Consider the following 21,970-nt stretch of genomic DNA (forward strand, 5'->3'; position numbering starts at 1 on the left):
TGTGTGATACCTGGCTGTTTACTGAGCCCAGTAAGCTGTAAAATGGTGTGGGGTAGATATGCATTTCACCAATGTCTGAATTGCCAACTCAGTCATTTAGTGATGCTAGATTGTGGAGGCAACATATTCAAGGTATCCGTTAGAATATACACCTAAGCCATAAGGCTTTCACCTTCTCATTCTCCAGTGTGACTGGATCACATTTGCATCCAAACTTTCCCTGTTCCAACATTTCTCCTTAGTTATCATTAGACAGGTGCCCACAAGGAAACTAAGCATCATTCCTTGGATGCAAGAAGAATGGAAGGAGCAAAGTTGACTCATGTAAAAGATCCTTCCATCTTTAGTACAGTAGTTCACACTCTAGGCCATTCAAGCTGAATTCAAAACATATGGCATGAAGGGCAGATGCAATTCTTATATTTTCAGCACACATTTGAATACAGTTTTACTTTTATAAGAGGAGGAGGAGAGGCACTTTTACCAGGTTTCCAAAGCCTTCAAGTGAGAGGCCTTTTGGACAATTTCTGCCGTAAGGTGGGGGTGAGGACTACACAAATTGTAGTAAGACAGGAAAAATGATCACTATTCACAATTCTGGGTGATACAGGCCTTTCTCACAATTAACACCAAAGGTCCACACGTATCACCAACCTAAACAATGGTTCCACTCACACACCAAACAGTTTATGAAATATTTTTATTAACGGAAAACAGTAGGTTTGAAGAGGCATCCTTGGTTGTAGAAGCTGGTCTGTAATTTGGATAGTGCAAGCTTTGCAAAGTTGTTTCATAAACACTGCCTCCGCTCCAGACCCATGGTTGTTATTTACTGTGCCTTCTGCCCCTGTGTTTAATGTTCCACGGCAGCTAGAAACACAGGAAGGGCATGGCATTCCCCAAAGCAAAAAAGCAATTTTACTACCTGGTTATAAATACACCTGAAACACGCAGAGAAACAAACCCCAGAACTGGTCCATTTGTAAGCAGACAGAGCTACTCTCCAATACACATATACACATTTACACACTTACCTACAAGTCTCTACCACTCCCCTTTTAGAATACAATTGTATTCTAAAATAAATCTTACAAGAAAGGGCGAGGTTTCCTATAGAGACACTAGTGAGCCACATCTACAGAGCTTTCATTTTATAGACACAAAGGCATCAAAGCGACAAGTATCAGACAAGCAAACCTTACCTCATTACCAACGTCATGATAACAACTTTTTTTCTAGGATAATATTAGCAGGGCTAATAATTTCTGACAGAGTTCACACCAATACAGACTAGATTTTCAAACAAAAGCATTTAGCTCTGCCCACATGCTAGGAAATGCCTCTTGTTGATGTTTGCTCCGAGGGATATTAACTTTAAGGACCATGGTGCAATATTGCCACACAATAAGACCACAGTGCAGACTTGCCCTCTCCTCTGGCTCAGTACCACCACCACCCAAAAACTCAGCTTGTTTCCAATCTTTCTAGATATTCAACTGTTAAATAGCCAGTGGCTGATTGTGTATAAACGCAGCAAGAGCTATATGGAATGTCCCAGGGACATTGGGTGACAGGAATAACACATGTGATATCTGACATACTGTCTCTGAGCATACTGGGGTAAAAGGATGAAATGGAGAGGGGAGGCAGTGGAAGAGGAGTAGCTCTGTGTGCTTTAGGAGGAATAGCAGAATGCCAACCTGTCCAGGGAGGAAACAGCAAAACAAGTGCAGCTACCTCATCAACTGCTCTTATAGGGCTGAGCCAGCATGTGGCATCACTATATCTAAACACACACGGTTAGTCAAGGAAAGGCAGTGCAAGTGGGCTGAGCAGCTGGGATAGTTGGCAGAAAAAGCTTTCAAGGTTGATCCTTTGCCTCTGAGTCTTTATCATAGATGTAACTTCCAACTGCACCAGTGTTCACTCCTGAAAAATAAACAGAAGCATAAATGGAGGAAGGGCCATGGTAAAAGGAAAAAGGAGTTGCAGGTTGCAGGGTCGCAGGCAGGAGAGTTGATCATTTTAATCTGTACAAGTGTACAGAGTGTGAATCTCTAAGTGGCCAAAATGGCACTGTCCATGCATGAATGGAAGTATCAGAAGATGCAGGAAAACCTGAAGATATGCAGAGATTAAAAAAAAAAAACAACTACTGAAAGAAAATGCTGCCACACATTGAGAGAAGTCACCCCCACAATCAATTCCTCTACAAATCCCTCTAACTACTTAGGCTCACGAAAAATCCATTACTCCTGACAACCTGTGGATGATGTTTACTGCTGCTGGTAGCTGATCTTATGACAGCTGAGTAGTAGAAGAGCCAACGAACAGCCAGTAGTTGTAGCAATAGTTTAGCAATGATGCTATCCATGTGAATGGAGGAGAGATGTTTTACATTCCCTCAAATTCTGCATCTACCCACCAGTCTTCCAAGATGGGTTTTTACACAGGGCCTTGTAAAGGTGAGAAGTAATGTATCTGTCTACGATCCAGGTAAGCAGCATGAATGTCAAGGGAATCAAAAGAGCATTCTCTCACACATAACACCAATGCAACATTGCTACTTCAGTCTTCATCAAGGAAGGGAGAAAGGTCAGTAATCAGCTTTCAGCCTTTTGCCCAGCTTGGAGGGTGCAAGGACAACCAAGAATGGAAAGGACTTCCTTGGCTGCAATCCTTAACAGGAGCACTTTCTATTGACCCATTACATTGCAAGGCATCACTTGTTCTATAAATGGCAGAGTGGTCATTCCAGCTTCACTCCTGTTGTAGTCAAGGCCTCCTTGGAATCCCTTCCTTCCATCACTGGAGAACTGTTGCTTTTCCCACCCATTAACCCATTTCCACCCATGTTACACTCACCCTTTGGTCCAAACAGGATCCCATAGCATGGTTTGTGGCAATAAGGCTGGCCATCATGCTGCAGACAAGGGGAAAAAAGGCAGAATATCAGGGTCAGCCTTTGCACACCTAAGGTACTTTCCAGCATTACCAGCCCTTGAGTAACCTGTTGACACTCATGTTCCCTTGGCCTATGCCTCAACCTATACCTAGCCCTAGGGAAATCTTCATGGTTACACAAAGACACATGATAAACCTCAGTGTGCATTCTGGCCTGTTCGACACTCACTGTAACGAAATGCTGCAACTCTCTTCCAGGAATGCTTAAAAACTACCTTGTGCTTGAGGGCAAGTGTGTACAAAAACCAAAACAGTCCCACAACCTAGGGTTGCTGCTGTCATGGCTATCTCACGGACCTGCAAGGATTCTGCAATCCTTGGACCCATAGGCCAGAGCCACCAATGTAAAGCAGAGATAATATGCTGTTTTGTACCTTCAAGTCACTTGTAACATATGATGACCCTAAGACTTATGATGATCCTCATGGAGTTTTCTTGGCAAGATTTGTTTAGAGGGGGTTGACTTTGCCTTTGCTCTCTGTGGCTGAGACAGCATGAATAGCACAATACCATCCAATGGGTTTCCATAGCTGAGTGAGGATTCGAACCTTGGTCTTCAGAGTTATAGCCCAATGCGCAAATCACTACAGCACACTGGTTATCCAGAGAGATAATATACTGTACTTAAAAAACCCCAAACTTTATTTTATCAATCCTTTATTACATTCTACTGAATGAAAAGGTAATAGCAGAAACACAAAACTAAAAGAAAAAGAACAGGAAAGAAATATCACAACATTGACTGGGAATGCTGTATCAGGTAATTAAGATAATAAATCATTCCAAAACTTATTATGAGTTACATGGAGGTGGTAAATAATATTGTTACTGTTGAAATGTGCAATAACAGGCCACAAGGTTTCATTAAATGGGCCATCTAGCTGGTCACGTCTACACATTTTGCAGTGTGCTTTTAACTTTTCCATAAATGCAAATTGTGAGAAAGTCATCACTCCCTCCAATTTTTTTGGCAATCAATAGTCTAGCTGCAACTCAAAAGAAACCTATCAAGTTTTTATTTTTAAGAGTTACATTATCTCCCTGGAACATATACAATAGCCTCACCCTGTGTTTTGCAGGAACATGTTGACTGATTGGTAATTTGGAAGAGATATTATACAGTACTATATTTTGGATCCTGAAGAAGAGGAGTTACATGTAAATTTCTTCCTAGTCACTAGGGGGCACTTTGGATCTTCTTTGCATTCTGCTTTGGTTGCCACATGGACACAGAAAAATGCTGGTGGTTTGCTTTCCAGGTTAGTAGCAAAGAAAGCTACTAATGCCAAAACCAACAAGTCCATGATGCGAAGAGCAGCAGTGGGGAATGGATTTTGGCTACTAAGAAGGGCTCAACTTCAAATATCTAGACCAGTTAGAAAATCAGCAGCCCAAAATTATAGGCAGGTAGGACTGACTCTCATCTGTTGCTTTTTATATATCTCCTACAGAAGATTTATGTAACAAATATTTCTTAATGTGACCTCATAAAGAAAGGTCTGGATTTCTCATATTCTAAGTTTTCAGTGCTTCTCCAAGGGTAACATGTAATTCATACATTATATTTTCCATGCACTGTAGACTTTGGAATAGTAATTCAATACATGAAGCTGCCCAAATCCATGGTTCCAGGAATCAAGCAATGCATTTAATTAGGCGATCTTTAACTTGCAAGCCATCTTCTCAGGTTCTGAGAGCATTCTAATGCATAGATCCGTTAGTGCTTTGTTAAAAGCATGACTTCAAATAACGTGACTGCAATCACTTTGCTACTGCTACTGTGCAGACATTGTAGGCAGAGTGCAGCCCTCCAGATACATCTGGACTGCAATTCCCATTAGCTTTAGGAAGAATGCCCAATGCTGAAGAATGATGAAGGGTTGTACTTGGCCCACTCCAGCTACATGGAAAAAAGCTTCAGTAGTAACTTTGCAACTTTGTCCCCTTGCAAAAAATGGGAGGGGGGGAAGTATCCTGAAATAATCCTCTCATTAAAATTTGAAAAGTTTTGTTTCCACTCTTGATCTTGCTTCATTCCTTCTTAGTGCCAAATGCCCTGTTAAAGCAATCCCAGTGATACCTGCATACCCAGATGGCACTTGCAGCCAAGGTTATGGTGTCTTACCTCAGCATGGCCTCCAGGGGTTAGTGTCTTCCCACAGCGTTCACAACGTAAGCAGGGACGATGCCAATCCTTGCCCAGTGAAGTTACCTTCTCAGCTAGAACAGAACAGAAAAGAGGAGGCTTGCATATTCAACGTGTTTAAAACTCTACAGCAGAGATGGAAAACGTCTGGAGGCTGCATTAGCCCCAAAGAGATCTTGGAGGCTGGACAGTCATCTGTCAAGGGTACTTTGATGGTTTATTCCTCCATGGCTGAAGGGGGTCGGACTGGATGATTCTATGATTCTATATACTAAATAATGAGTAGGAAACTGGGGGAGTCTAAGGAGGCACATTGGAGGGCTGTACCCACCCTACAAAATTTGCTTTGCCTCCCAATGTTGCCAAATATCCTGAAGGGTGTGTGCGGGTTATTTCTGTCATATTTTCCTGCCCCCAGCCATTTTAGTTACTTCTAGGGGAACAGAAAAGTGGTAAAAATGCCCTCCCACCTGCCAGAATACATCTGAGAACATTTGAGGTAAACATTTTGATCTTAGGAAGCCCTCTGGGCCACAAAAAACAGCATGGAGGTTGGATCTTCCTGTGGCTCATAGACATTTCATCCATCCTTTTATGCATTTTGCTTAGTGTGGTATATCAAGTCCTATTTGCAGGCCCAGAGGTGGCACTGGCTTCTCCATGCTGCAGGAACTCTCTGAAACAGTGAGGTGAAGATGGGCAAGACAAAGTGCAAGCAGGAAACCTGGACAAAACTCACCAAAATAGACTTTCTTGGAGCAGCGTGGGCAGACATTGGGTTCCCCTGTGAAAGTTGTAATGCTGGAGGCTGAAATACAGATAGGAAGACATGACTATCTCTCGGGAGTAATTTGACGGTGTGTCCTACATGGCAGGGATTTGATCGGATGGCCTTTGTGATCCCTTCCAACCTATGATTCTATAATAATTTCCTAAATATGGCTTGGAGAAGGCCATTTGGTGGCTGGAAGCTACCTGGGCAACACCCAGTTATGGATCTGCAAGTGAGAGAAAAGAATAGATGCCACCTTCTTGGAGTGTTCTGGAGATCAAGAGGGTGGCACCCACTTTTTCCTCCCAGTGGCAGAGGCTGTCCAGGTGCCCCAGCCACTTAGATGACCATGGGGCACAGACACTGAGCAGCTTCCTTGTCAGGGGACAGAATAGAAGCCCCAAGTAAGCACATGCACGGGAGACTATCTGATGAGGCTAGAAAGTGCAATTAAAGCAGAATAGACACATCTCTGGCCAAACCTTATCAGATGATGCCATGGCTCAGCTGTAGCTGCTCTGTCCTCCATCCATGACTATAGCACAACTTTTCATTGATGGGCTTTCCCATAAATTGCTGCCAATATCGCTGCTGTAGAATTAATGTGTGTGATAATGTCTCAGCTTGCGTCCCAACATAAGGCACATGGTGTCAATTTCCTCCTCTCCCTCACTCCCTCCCACACTATTCCCAATCAGCTTGTTTTCTTTTTTTTTAAAACCTTACTTTTCTCTTCCCACACCCTCGCCTTTTGTAATGCCTATTTTAAGGAGAGAGAGAGAGAAAGGAAAGGCATGCTGGTAAAGCAATAGGGCAGAGAGGTGGGGCAAAGGACCACACTTGGAAAGAAAGAGTCCCAGGCCAGCAATGGCTGCTACAGTGATTGCAAAGATGTGTGATAGGTACTGCTCCCAAGCCAGAATATATCTGTTTCTTTTCATTGACACAATTTGGGTGAGAATGGGGGCTCATGTGATGATCTCCACAAAGAGGGACACTCCACGTCATGTAGAACTGTGACTGAAGCCTGCAATACCTGCATGAATATTAAATAGGGATCTCTCAGAGGAAAACCAGGGTAGTTTTCTATCCAGATTAAGGGGCCAAAGAAGGTATTCCACACAGAATTATAAGTATCAGAGAGGCATTATCCTAAATAATATTGTAAATAATGCAATGCAATTAGATTCTTGATTTAAGAGTATACACAAAGACTATGTATAGACTAAAGCAAAACAAAACAAAACACAGAGATCCTTCAAAGAAAAACACAAAGTATGCAGAAGGCAAATAAACATAATACAAGAGCCCCTTAGAAATACCCCCCTCCAATATCTCCCAGTTCAGTTGCCTTGGTGGTTTCCAGGCTTCTCTCGCACCAGTACATACCTTTGCTGGGTCCCTTAGGGGCAGCATTTACTTTTTTCTCTTCCACTTTGGGCACATGTTCAATAGGGCCTGATACCAACTGTCCTTCAGTCTGGGGCTTATCGTAAATGTAAGAGCCTGCCCCTCCAATGTTCACACCTAAAAAGGGAGCAAGAGAAATCAGAGAGGCTTGATCCAATAAGCTGTCCCATCTTCCACAATACCTACAAATTTTGAAGAAATGATACATTAATCTATACAGTAGGAACCCAGCTAAGTTCATTCTGTCTGTACTCTCTTCATCTAAGGTTCAGTAAATGCTTTCTCTGGTTTCCAGTGGATGGAGAAAATGAAGAGCTATTCTTTACTCCAGTGACTATGAGTTATCCCAATCTGGTCTATGAAAAGATACCCCAAAGTCCCATTCTCTGGGGAGTCACTCCCACTTGGTTCATGCAACCAATTGGGATTACAAGTGGGGAGGAGGAATTCCTTTGCTACCACTGATCAAAGATTGGGCACAGCAGCAAAGAACCCTTTCTACTACTTGCTTTCCCAAAGGTTAAGGTTAATGGCATGTGGGGGGAATCCCCATTGTTATCCCTGAATGGAAGTAAAAACAGGGAACTTTCCTTACCTGGGGAAACCACAAGACAGGCAAAGCTTTCCAAACCAAGCTGCCAGCTGCAGTAATGCCCCTGGCATGCATTTGACCTCAGAGTGAGACTTGTTGTTTGTAGGAAAACCCATGGGCAGGGAAATCCCAGAGGCTAATGTTGTCAGGGGACATCCCTAGCATTGTGTAGCCTGTGAAGGACAGCTCCCATCCAATTTAAAGACATCAGATCCTGTCTGATTTTGGAATCTAAGCAGGGTCAGCCCTGGTTAGTACTTGGATGAGAAACCACAAAGGAATACCAAGTGCTGTAGGCTATATTTCAGATCAAGGAACTGGAAAAAACCACCTCTGAGTATTCTTTGCCGAAGAAAACCCTATGAAGTTCATGGGGTCACCCTAAGTCAATAGATGACTTGAAGGCAGGCACGTGCATGCACACAAATACAGTACTCTCCTTTTTCATTCATATGGGTCTAAATAAGATCCAGAAGACACAGGACACCTTCAGTCCAGCAGAGTAAAGCTAAATGTAAATGCATGTTTGTGAGCAAAAACCACACATGCAGAATCCTGTGTGAGGGAGAAGATAGTGGTGGTGTTGGTTGGGGGAAGAATTGCAGCAGGAAGCATACACATGAACATAAGATGCTTTACACTGGCTGTCAGTGGCTCTCCAGGGTTTGGGGTAGAATTCTTTCCAAGCCCTAGCTGGAGATTCTGGGAACTGAAACTGGAATCTTATGCAAGCAAAAAAGGAGTGTAGCTGCTGAACTATGACCCCACCCCAAAAGTGCTGAAATACATACATACAGCATTACACACCCTTTGGTGCTACCAATCATGCCCACCCACAGTGTTTCTCTTACATATGCCTGCATATAATTTTTTGATCCACCCAAAGTAGCTCACATTCTAATTACACCACAACTAGACAAGGTGTGTCCCATTAGAGATGCTTGTAGAATTACATCAACATAGATCTGGATCTCTCTGGCAGGCTTTGAGAAGAACTGTGCAGAAAATGAGACAATCAAAGCAAGAAAGAACGATGCAGCAGCGTTTCTCTTGGAAACTGAAAGGGAAACATACCTTTGGGTCCAAACAGTGTTGCGTAACAGGGTTTATGGCAGTAGGGCTTCCCATCATGCTAAAACAAAGAAATGGCAAGTGTTAGACTGGACAGGATTTGTGAAAAGGTAAATAAAGCAACTATCTATCAAAAGGGGTGGGGGTACATTTTAGGGCTGGGGCCAAACTCTAATCTGACAGTAGCCAATGCAGAGTGGATGGGGCCAAATATAATTCCCACCAAATAAATAAAGTTAAAATTAAAAATTGGGCATTTCCCCAACAATCAAAATTCACTTTTACACATCTACCCAGAAGTAATCTCCAATGCAACAGCCTCCCAGGCTGCAAAGCACCATTCAGTTCCATACAATAGCTTCTGACCCTTAAAACACCCTCTGTCCTCTTTCACTGATGGGAGACAGCAGAAGATGTTTGCATCAGGATGGAGAAACCCTCATGAGTTGAGGAAACTAAATGAGGCAGACATGGATGAATTGGGGGGTGTGAGGGGTTCATTTTTATGAATCTTGGCTCAGTTTTTTTTAAAGAACCAAGTTCTTCCCAGTTTCAGTGAAGGAAGAATTCAAATCATTTCAGAATTAATGTTGAGGTGTTCATGATTCAGATAGTGGCAGATGAGGAGATTAAAGACAAAGAGATGATCCTTATGGTCTTCTCAAATACTTTCCTGAGCACAGGAAACAATGATCTCCCTCCCTTCACTTGATCCCAAAGTCTTTCTGGGTCTTTCCCAAGGCCTCCTTCTGGTACCCCAAACATCCTCTTGGGCACAAGAATGGTCTCCCTTCACAGGGCCTTTCCATAAAAAGACAACCCTGGTGGAGGAATCTGAAGAAAGAAAGGAGGAATCTGAAGAAAAGAGGAAGATGTGTATGCCACCTTTTCATACAATCATAGAATCCTAGAGTTGGAAGAGACCTCAAGGGCCATACACCAGTCCAACTCCCTTGCCATGCAGGGATTCACAATCAAAGCACCCCCAACAGATGGCCATCTAGCCTCTGTTTAAAGACCTCCAAAGAAGACACCATTCATTTTCTATTTTTTCCATTGATTTATCTTGAATTAGAGCTATCCAAATTCATGATTTCCCATACATAAACAGGGCTATCATACCACCTTCTCTTCCCCAAGCTAAGCACATCCAGCTCCCTACTCAGAGTGGACTGAACTATTGGACTTTCCCACTCATAATGGACTTAAATGTGTGTTTTCTCTGCACACATGCACACACTACAGCCAGACCATTCTAAACATCCTTCAGGCAAGTCAGTACTAATATATCTATTAATTATGCCGGTAAAGAAACCCCTTTCTGAGAAGAAATGGAAAAAAAAGAAAAGAAAATTAACCCTATTTATCTTTAACATCACTTATTGTTTTCCATTCTTGAGACACCTTTCTTCTTTCAGACACTCTTCCATTCCAGATCAGTCTGCAGTTCATGCCCCGGAGGCCCAGATAGCAACAGGGGCACTATCAGCTCCCTACTGTCAACAGGAGATGATTTCTAAGAGGAAAAAGTGATAAGGCAGGAACATATTTTCCTTTTAACGCAAGCAATGAGCCACTTGTGCTTCTATCTGTCAAAGCTGCCATAGAAGGAAACAACAGACACTGACAGCAAGGACAGAGAATAGTCACCTCTCTCTTAGCAGCCACAGCCACCTCATCTGTGGCATCTGGGGAGCAGTGGGAAAGAAGAGGCAGTGGGTGCCATGAAGAATTCCATGGCTCTCTCACACACCACAATGAAATACAGAACAAAAAATTGTCAGACAAGACTCCTCTCTAAGGACAGAACCTAAGCAGGAGGAAATCTGCTAGACTTCCTGGCACCATTGTTTTTAACCTTTGTTGTAAGCCGCCCTGATCTTGGGAAGGGCGGGATATAAATAAAAAATTTATTATTATTTATTAAAGAGCTCAAGTGTGGGCTAAACACACATTTAGAGAGAAAGTGTTTTTGGAATGAGTCACTTTCTCCAGTTTTCACATACAGCAGAATCTCCAGCAGTAGTAATAAATGACTCCTAGTTAGGGCATTTCTTTGATGTGTGGACACGCCCTGATTTTCATTTCTACTTACAATAACATAATGGGAAGAATTAACTGTTTTGACAAAAACTAGGAATGGCAAGATCCTGGCTGTGTACTTCTACTCCACCTAATGCACTCTGGATGTTATCACACAGGGGAAATTGGAAGGTCAATGCAGTGTGATCTCAGATGCAATCATGCAGATTCACGTTATTGCGCGAGAGGTTATCAAGTGTAGTCGAAGTCAATGCTAGCAAGCTCTCTGGGGCATTGGAAGGGCAGGGGAACGTGCATTTGTGGTTCCCTCCTTCCTTTCCAAGGCTTCAGGGACCTCCGGGGAGCTCTCTGAAGCCTTGGAATGGCAGGAAGGAGGGCGCATTCGCTTTCCCTCCAAAGCAAGAGAGCTGTCTTTCTCCAGGCAGCTCCCTGTCCTGGAAAAGGGTGGGAGATTATTTCCCCCAAATCCCTTCCCAAGACAGAGAGCTGCTTGGGGAAAGAGGCAGCTCTCCATCCTGGAAAGGGGTGGGATTGGTGTGCACACCATTCCCCACGTCTCCCTCCTGGGCTTTTTCCCTTCCCCAGGGGAAAATCCCAGGAGGGATGAGGAGGAGGAGCGCGTGAGCAGAGGCCTTGACCTTGCAAATAATCAAAACCCCAAGTGTCAAAGCCATAAATGTGGAGGGACGACTGTATGTATAGAGTGACCACTGTCCTTGGAAGAAAGGTTCTAGTTCATTATGAACCTATAAAATCAAAACAAACCCCTATCTTCATGGAGCACTGATTGCTGCACTGAGAAAGCAACAGTTTCCAATTTTAGAGTAGCTGTGCTTGAAAAATAGCATTCTGCCAAAGGAAATAAAGCTCACTGAAGCTGGGTGAGGTGAGGTGAGGTGAAGATAAGAATGGAGAATATCAGCCCTGCATATTACAGCATTTTTGCTATGCTGTGGGAAAGGAGAGAGTAGTATGTGACACTTCTGTTATATAGTCCAGGGCTTTTAGCCAGGAAAAGGCGAGAAAGAGGGTTGGTTGAAGTATATTTATTATATTATTATTCAGGCTGCAGTGTTAATCAGGTTCAGGAGTTTTTTCTATGTAGGCATGCACAGGAATGTGCTGTAAGGCTACACTCCCTATTATTTGGGAGTTAGCACTACCAAACTCAGTATTTATTTCTGAGTAAACATGTATAGGATACATCTTTTAATAAAGTTTTTTTTTGAGCTGCTGATCATGTCATTGTGAATTATGGGAAAGGTAGAGGATGAAGATGGAGACAGGAGGATGAGGCAGATTAGAAGTAAGAGGATGTTTCTTGACAATTTTAGTATAAATTATAGAAGTTAGTGTCTGTAGAGAAATCTGGCTCCAATTGCTAAGGCTTTGACTCATATTTGGGGAAGATATATGTGATGCAGGGATGTAGCCAAGGGGGGGGAGTTCTTGGAGTCCAGACCCCCCCTTCTGTTAGAAAAATGAATGGTGTGTGCTGCTGCGCTGATGCACCCAAGCCCCATTATAATGGTGGCACTTAGTCTGGACCCCCCCTTCCTAAAATCCTGGCTACGTCTCTGTGGCTACGTCCCTGTGTGATGGAATTGCTCATTTACAGGTTCCTGGATGGCATTTTAAGATCTAATCTCAGTGAAGAAGTGGTGTGGGCTAACAAAGTGATCCAGACATTCTGTCAGAAGAATAATTTTTGAACTGCAGACAGGCATGTAGGTTGTTCTGGATGTGATTGTACTTTCACTAAAACAGAGATATAACCTAACAGTGCTCCCAGCCCTTGCTATCCTGCTAGACAGAGGGATGATAATTGTAGCCAGAGCAACTTTTTCTAGGGAATGCTGACCTTGCCACAATTACACATGCCCTGGGTGTGTCCAGATTGGGCTATTTAGTCATTAATGTATTTCCTACATTTCTTCCAATCTAGGAAACAAGGTATCTCACAGCACAGGTTAAAACAAAACATAGGTAAAACAATTTATAATACAATAAAAAACAATCATATTACAAATAGTAATTTAAAACAATTTAAAGCATAGCAATGAGGGTAAAAGTGCATTAGTGCCCCCCTTAAAATACTAATCTATCTTTATATATTTTATTGATTTTATTTCATTAAAATATAACTCATTCTTTCCCACCATTATCGTTGTTTATCACTGAGTTAATTTCCTCTAGTCTTAACACTTCCATTTGTTAAGTTCTAATGTACAGATTTCCCTTTGATATCTTAAATCCCTAATTCAAGTCTATATCACATTCTAAATTATTATTATGTACATTCTCACTAATTAATACAAATAGTCTTAAACTCTTTACATGTTAATGTCTAGGAAAATGGTATCTACTTCATGTTCCCCTCTGCTTTATCCTATCTTTTTATTTCCTTAAGGGAAAAAAACAACAACAAAGTAGAGCAAGAAAAAATAAAACAACTTTCTTTTTGTTTTCTGATGAATGTCTCTTCCTTTTCCAAAGTTTTCTGCTCTTTTTATGCTTCAGTTTAATTCCTTAATAGCGTCTTCTTAATTCCCCATTTTCTTTCCAATAATCTAGAATGGGGTGCTATTCCTTTTCAAATTTCATCATTGATTTATTTTTAATCATATATGAAAGTATGTCCAAAGTTCATTTATTTTTGTAACTAATTTTCTATTAGTGGTGTATCTTCACTTTTCCAATTTTTAGCTACTGTCAACCTTGCCGCTGTTATTATATATAGTAGCACACATCATCTTTTAAGTTGTACATCTTTTTCAGTTTTAGTGGAGAATAATACCACCTATTAATAATTTTCAAGAAATTTTCTTTGAGATCCTGAAATTCAGTAAATTCATGTGTTATTTTCCAGGCCTTTTTCCAGTTTTCCAGAATAATTGAATGGCCCACATCTTGCACCCATCTGATCATGTAAAACACCTATCTAAATATAAAGATCTGCTGGGGAAAAAGCAGGGAGATGGCCAACCTAGCTTCCTACAGCCACTGAGGAGGGTTTCTCACATGCCCTCACCAAATGTTCCTATGACTATGATGTTAAAACGTGGGCAAGTTCTTATAGAGAAATTTGAGCTGAGATTTTACATTGGGAGATGTATCTCTGGCACATAGCTATAATGTGCCTATTACTGTACCCTCTATCACCACCTTGGTGTGGCAGCAGTCCCTCCCACAGATGGCCATTTCAGTGCTGGCAGAGAGTGGAGTGGAGCAGCAGAGAACATCCAGGTATTTTCCTATGGCAGGATACACAGCAAGGTCACCCTCAGGGATTTCTCAGGGGTCTTCCAGTGGTCCCTGAGGATGGTGTTATTGCTGGTGCTATTTTCCCAGTTATAGAAAAATAGTTGGATGCTTTTCTGCTGTTTGCCCTGCTCTCCTCCAGCACAGAACTGTCAATGAAACAGATTGGTCATCATTTAGCCTACTATAATATGTGGTATGCTACTGCTGTTTGTCCTTTATAAGTGTCTGAAAAAAACTGAACTGGTACCAAATGCAGCGGTGGAGCTGCGAATCAGCTTTGCTGGTTCCCAGTTTGTTTTCAAGTTCAATTCATGTGCTGGGTTTTTAAGATCCAAATGTTTCAGTACCATCTACCAACACATGAAACCCTGCAATCACTAGAGCAGGCCTTGCATTCTCCATCTCCTTCCTATAAAGAGCAGAGAGCAGGGATGAAGATACAGCCTTCTGGTTAAGATTGTGTCCTGACTGTACTATGCGCAGGGACTCCACTTCTCACCATTTGAGGCCAAAATATTGCTTTGTTTAGATACCCGTTTTTAAGAATTGTTGTTGCTCTCTTTGCTGCTGATGACTGATTATTAAGATGTTTGAATTGTTTGGATGATTTTATTGTTTTGTTTTTCAACCATGAAATGTCCTGGACTCTTGTAGGGTTAAAATGCAGAGTAGAAATATTTTTTATAATGAAACAGCAAAGTTGGATGCATCATATCTACAAAATGGCAGTTTAAATACCTAATTAATTTTTGAAGATCATCAATACATGGTTGTTTTTTTTATATCCAAGAGCCATATATAATATGGGAGCAGGGGCTACACACAGAGAGAAAAACAATCTTCTTTCCTCACTGGGAGATAATGGGGAGCCTTTTGTCCACCCACTTCGCCAGGCAATAAAGAGCAGTTTATATGAGGATCTCTTGGGAATAGGGATGAGAACAATGTGCTCTGTTTTCATAACTAGGATCCTTGTATATACTGGTGAGAAACAGAAGAGAAAGCAACTTGTAGGAGTTGTGGAAAATGTCTTGGCCTGGGCATCAAATTCTAATTGAGAAATGATCTGAGGGGCCCAATTCCAGCAGATGGTATGGCTAGTCTGAGCTGAACCTGAAGAATCCTTCTTTCCTGTCTAAGATGCTCAGCTCAGTTTTAAATACTCTCTATCACTCATCAGAGATAAGAGCAAAAGAAGGCTATGGTTAGATAAAGAACTGCAGCTGCTCTAGACTAAGGGTCTGTCACCTTTTAAAACTTTTCCAGATCTTGGCCCAAAACTCAAATCATTCCACACCACTGACTACATTAGCTAAGGCTCATGCAGGTTGCTTTGCAGCAATATATGAGGAAAAACATATTCCCCAATGCTGGAGTCCCTCCCCTTTGTGGGCTTGTTGAATACATTTGGAAATTTTGATAAAGTATGATGAGGCCACAATAAAACATCCGCCTTGAGTATATAGCCAATAAAATTGAAAAGGGGTAAATTTCACAGCCATTAAATTAAAAAACAAACACACAGTTCATCATGAACATACGTGATTTTTCCTTAAGGCTCCATCCAGCTACCATCACATTAAAGACTACAATACTGTCAACAGACCATGTAAGACTCTGTAAAGAATCATAGATCTTTCCAGCACTGCCAGTGTTCTACAGGACTGGGAAGCCAAGAAACCCAGCATCAAATTATATATCTATGTATGGACAGATGACCTAAAATGTGATTGGGGGGGGGGGGGAGAGCATGGAGGCAACTAAAGCTCAAGCAAACTAGAGGACCCATTACCAAGAACAAAGAATATGAACTTTCTTTCCATGCTTATGCACTTTCCTTTTTTCCCCTCTGAACTTTCTCTCTTAGCCTGAGCCTCATACCATTGCTAAGCTTACTGTACTTTTTAACACATTTAATATTGTAAAGAAAGACAATATGTAAGTTATATTCTCTTAGCCTCATCTGGATTCCCCTAAACACCAATGTGTCAGTTGTGGGCTGGAGACTTTAGGTATTAGGAGAACAGAGATGGTAGTTGCATCTCTTTTTCACACTATTCCTATCTTCCAGATCTCTGGTGATTCTACTCCATCACTCTCTTTGTGACACCTTCCATGATGAAAAAATTTGGTCATCTTGAAAAGCTTGCTCATTCTTGGTGACCTCTGGAGTTTCTCACAGGTGACCACTATAAATATTTTGTTGTTTCTGTGTTGCTGAGCAGCAGAACAGTTTTAAAAGTGGACTATAAGCTTAGTAGGTATATTCATCTTCCACCATTATTAATCATGCTCAGGAACCAGAAAATGGGGTGAAAGGAATCAGAAAAAGAAGTAAGGGTTTCAGCTGAAAGTGGGAAATCATTGTCCAGATATCAGGTCCAGACATCCCTTGAGGAACAACTGGGGTATACCTATTTTGGTAAACTTGGGACTTTATCACATGGGAGGTAAGCGTTCTCCTCCCGTGATTAAATCGCCATTAAATCCTGTTAATAGCACAATATGGGAAAGATTATCACACTCCCAGATGCTTCTCCTGTTCTTCTCCCGTTTGTAAAGAGTAATGGAGGCGTCATTTGGTATTACCGGAAACTCCTATTAATACCAAATGACGCCTCCATTACTCTTTACAAACAGGACAAGAACAGGAGAAGCACATGAAGGTGTGATAATCTTCCCCCCGATCGCGCTATTACAGTATTTAATGGCAATTTAATCAAGGGAGGAGGATGCTTGCCTCCTCTGTGTGATAATCTACTTGGTGCCAGGCTACTACAAATTGTAGTCCTATCTCTGTCACTATTTTCGGATAAAAATGTACAGTTCAAACAAAAAAAATGTGCTGCAATTCAAAATTCAAGGAATACAAGAACGGGTTGTTGTTGTTGTTTTGTACCTTCATGTTGTTTCTGACTTATGATGACTCTAAGACCAACCTATCACTCGCTTTTGTTGGCAAGATTTGTTCAGAGTGGATTTATCTTTGCCTCCCTCTGAAGATAAGAGTGTGGCTTGCCCAAGGTCACCCAGTCAGTTTCTATGATGAAGTGGGGAGTCCAGAGTCATAGTCCAATGCTCAAACCACTACATCATGCTGTTTGATATCAACTGATGTTAAATGTACCGTGGGGTGATAACAATGTGAAAAATAAAATGAATAGTTAAATCTCCTTCAGAATTCTTCAAAATCCCTGAGAAAGCATAATCATTTCTTCTATCCTTATCAACGATACTCACTGCAGATAAGTTTAGGATTTCTTTCATAACAGTATTTACTGACTTCACTCAATGGCTCCCAAAGCATATATTGTTGTTGTTATGTACCTTCAAGTTATCCCCAGGCGGTTTGCCATTTCCTTTCCCTGAAGCTGAAAGCATGTGATTTGCCCAAAGTCACACAGTGGATTTTGTGGCTAAGCTGGGAATCGAACCTTGGTCTCCAGAGTCATAGGCCAACACTCAAAATCACCATGCCACACTGGCTCTCCTATATACTGCATATACCCGTGTACAAGTCAACCTCATGTATAGGTTGAAGGAACGTATTAGGGTCAAAATCATGGATTTTGCTATGACTTATGGATAAATCAAGGGTAAAACTTAGGAGAAGGTGTTAACATCAGAATGAGAAGGAAGGAACTGGTAGGAAATGTGGTGCTTGCTGGGCAGGGACGATCCAAAGAGAGAGAAAGAAGGATGAAGGGGATGAGAGAATGGTTTTCCATGGGACTGAGAAGAAAGGAACTGGGGATTATGTGGTGCTTGCTGGGAAGGACAATCCAGAAGGAGAAGGGAGGACAGAAGAGTAGGGTTTTCCATCAGACTGAGAAGTGAATCACCACACACACACACACACACTCCTGTCTCGGCAGCTCTTTCAGAAATCACTGCCAAGGCAGGGGGACTGGGGCATCAGGGTGGTGATTCTTTTAGGATCTTTCTGAGCTGTATATTACTGTATTGACCTGTATATAAGTCGACCTAGTATTTTTGGGCCATTTTTGGGCATACATTTCTCAACTTATAGTCGCGTATATACGCTAATATATACAAAACATTATTAAAAAGCAGAATTAAAAAACCAGTGATGGAAACCAGAGGTCAATGGAGCAATACAGTTCTGACCACTTGCCAGGAGCTCAAGGATGGAGAGAGACTGACCTCCCTTGCAGTTGAGGGAGTTCCATTATTAACATGCTTCTGACTGTCCCATGTAGCCTCCTGGGGTAATGGGACACACTACTAGATCTCTGGTACAAACATCACATTCTGGATAGGCTAACATGGGAGTTGCCACTAAAATTACTACAGACTATTCACCAATGGTACCAAGATGAAGAGTTTTAGTTCTGATTTTAGAATATGGGGACCCATTTCATGTCATGCCATGCAAATGTATCAATAATATGACAAAGCTGATGATTCCTGACAATGCCACTACAGATTAAAGACTGATGTTACTCTGTAAAGCTGGGGTTTCCCCCTTCTTCTTACTATCTTTTTAAGTGTCCCTCACTCCAGAGAAAGTTTTATTGGTATCCACAATGCCTTCCTCTTGTGTGAAATTAAAATATAATGCTCTTCCACATTAATGTTGTCAAATTCTGAACTTTCTTCTATGTTCTTGTATCACAGAATGTGGATGCTAAGCAGCAAAACATGTATGCAGAGACAAGAAAAACTACACACATCTTTTGACCTATTTACATAGATAACAGTCACATAACACTCTCTCCTACCCAGGGGGGGAAAAGAACTTGCTGTTGCTCATGATCTTGTCCCTTTCGATAACATCCACAGCACAGAGCTGGAGGCACCTATTCAGCATATAAGTCTACAGCTGTGTTGCAGACAAACACTACACAGTCTGAAGAGATACAACCCAACAGGCCTTAATATTTTTCCATCCAGTTTACAGACCAAATGCACACAGCTAAGAGATTTAGAGCATGCGATATACAGGAGCTGTCTCACTTACCTCGGCATGTCCACCAGGGGTCAGGGTCTTGTTGCAGCGCTCACATTTCAGACAAAACTTGTGCCAGTCTTTCCCCAAGGAAGTTACTTTCTCAGCTTAATAACAAAGAAACAAAAAGGGGGAAACCAATTAAAACTATAGATCTGCAAAAATCCATGCACCAGATATCATCAAACTTTCTACTGCCATCCCCCAGGATCACTAATTACTGAGGATGTTTTGTCACAAAATGATGGTGGGTGAAGACTGTATTATTCAAAAATTTGCAGAATCAGATTTACAGTTTCTGATGCTGTACATTTCAGAGTGCCAGCCAAAAATACAAATAATAATTAAAAAAATCAAAATATGCTAATCATTCCTCCCTCCTCATTATAACATCCTTTCAAATATTTAAACAGGCTTATCATATGACCTCTTATCCATTTCTTCTCTGGGTTAAACATCCCCAGCTCCCTATGAGGAACGACTTAGGGAGCTGGGTATGTTTAGCCTGGAGACGAGAAGATTAAGAGGTGATATGATAGCCCTGTTTAAATACTTGAAGGGATGTCATATTAAGGAGGGAGTAAGCTTGTTTTCTGCTGCTCCAGAGAATAGGACCCGGAACAATGGATGCAAGCTACAGGAAAAGAGATTCCACCTCAACATTAGGAAGAATTTCCTGACCGTAAGGGCTGTTCAACAGTGAGACACATTCCCTCGGAGTGTAGTGGAGTCTCCTTCCTTGGAGGTCTTTAAACAGAGGCTGGATGGCCATCTGTCAGGGATGTTTTGATTGTGAGTTCCTGCATGGCAGGGGATTAGACTGGATGGCCCTTGTGGTCTCTTCCAACTCTATGATTCTATGATCCCTAAGCACCTCCTAGAAGTTGCTGTCTCACCTTTCTAATGGTGGAACCCAACACACTGGGTGTGGATTTTACTCATAAAATGGATTCAGCTTTTATGTTACTGAAGCCATCATCTGAAATGTGTGATTGCTTCTACTGACAAACAGGCAGGCCTAAAGCTACTGCCTTTATATGGTTGGACCAGCATGGTACGCAAGACTTTCTTTCCAGGTGTTTCTGCTGACATTTAGGCACTTCAAGTCTCCTTCTCCTCCTGCATGTAATCAGACCTTGTGCTGGGCAAATTTATTCCTGCAGGAAACACAACTGGTAGCTCTCAGTGGCTAATGGGAAGAATTTTCTTTGGCCACTAACCTTGCCTGGGTGCTCAGTTCAACAAGTACTACTGTTAACTGTTGCTCTTCTGGAGCACAAGGTCCAAGTAGCTGTGAGTTCTGCTAGAAAAGAGGTGGGCAAGGGGTGGTGAAGGCTCACAATCTGTCCTGCTTCAGGCTGGATACAAGACTGGAGTAACTGCCGGCAAGAGTGTACCCTTTTTCATCTAGGGCTGCCAGAGTGAAAACTGGAGATGGCTCCTGTACTCTTAATGGCTGTGTGGGGAAGGTAATTTCAGCAGGTGTTACTTGTTCCCTTGTTCCATGACATGCAACCCTTTCTGAAGTTCCCACTTCCACACAGTCATTAAAGATACAAAAACTGCCACAAGATTTCAATCTGGCAACCCTAGCCTGGATTGGGATGCTTGACAGGTTAGTCACATCTATGAATTTCAGGGGTACAGCTCCTATGGGAAACACTGGCAATTTATGCTGCTATATTTAAACCATTTTAAAATCATACTTCTCACACTGAGAGTTCCAAAAACTGTCATACTGATACAAGAGAACAGAAGCAAACCCAGTGCAGTCTTCTTCCTGACAACTAAGCACAAGAGTCACCTTTTCCTTCCAGATCAGCAGCAGGGAATGTGGGGTGAATATGAACCAACAGGACAAGACTAGGGAACACAATAAAGTAGCTGGCATCTCAGTTACCCTTATAGCTGAAGCCTTCATTGATACTGTGTGGACTGCTGGATCAGGTATCTGCCTTTTAATATTTTAGGCTGTTTTCAAGATATAGCATACCTGCTTGGGACTTCCACCTTGCCTGCAATTTTATCAACTGCCCAGGAGCTGACCAGAGCTCTCTCCTGTATTGGATAATAGGGCCAAATAAAGACATAATAATTTTACCCATTTTGCTTCAGATTAGACCTCAAAGGCAGAATGCTTGGAACCACAAGCACAGGAAAAGGAGTCATATCTTTTTTCTCTTCTCTAGTATCAACAGCTGCAGGCTCAATGACTAACCATGGAAGACATCTTTTAGTGGCTAAGAAAGAAATCTCAAACTTACACAGAAGTAAGAACTGCTGACCATAGCTGTATCCTATCCTAAACAGGTTTAGAATTACTGTATGGAATCTATATGCCTTTGACGGACACAAGAGATAACGGATCAAATAGCAATATCCTTTTAGAGACATGGAATGGCATTGCAAATTTGGAGCCCAGTCTGTAGATATCCCATGATTTCACAGCATTGCCAGGCAGGTCCTGTGCCATCTGGGGAAACAAACCTAAATCCAGTCTCTAGCAGGAATGAAGGAATGGAAATTTCTAGGGTTTTTGTATTATTATTGTAGACTACAGTTATAGAGTGAATTCTTAAAACCTTGGCTTAAGGTACATTCATCTTATCTACCCTCTAGATCCTCTTGAGTATTCCCCTTGCCCCCAGTAGCATGGAATGTATTGAAAATGCTGAAATAAAAGAGAAAATGAGGTAGACTCATGCAAGAACCTTCCCCAGAATGGCATGGTGCCTATCT

General features: G+C 41.8%; 1 protein-coding gene across 2 annotated transcripts in view; it reads right to left on the reverse strand.

The window, feature by feature from the left end:
* Positions 1-685: 685 nt before the first annotated feature.
* CRIP2 (cysteine rich protein 2) overlaps positions 686-21,970 on the reverse strand; it is a 34,146-nt gene continuing 12,861 nt past the window's right edge. For both annotated transcript variants that reach the window (XM_042462657.1, XM_042462656.1), the window contains exons 2-8: positions 19,244-19,338; positions 8,959-9,016; positions 7,272-7,409; positions 5,850-5,918; positions 5,090-5,184; positions 2,866-2,923; positions 686-1,929 (exon numbers count right to left, since the gene is read on the reverse strand). In XM_042462657.1, coding sequence (XP_042318591.1) covers positions 1,862-1,929; positions 2,866-2,923; positions 5,090-5,184; positions 5,850-5,918; positions 7,272-7,409; positions 8,959-9,016; positions 19,244-19,338 — 581 coding nt within the window. In that variant the 3' untranslated portion in view covers positions 686-1,861. The remainder of the gene's footprint in view (positions 1,930-2,865; positions 2,924-5,089; positions 5,185-5,849; positions 5,919-7,271; positions 7,410-8,958; positions 9,017-19,243; positions 19,339-21,970) is intronic.

This window comes from Sceloporus undulatus, chromosome 4 (genome assembly GCF_019175285.1).
Source record: "Sceloporus undulatus isolate JIND9_A2432 ecotype Alabama chromosome 4, SceUnd_v1.1, whole genome shotgun sequence".
Classification (NCBI taxonomy): Eukaryota; Metazoa; Chordata; class Lepidosauria; order Squamata; family Phrynosomatidae; genus Sceloporus; species Sceloporus undulatus.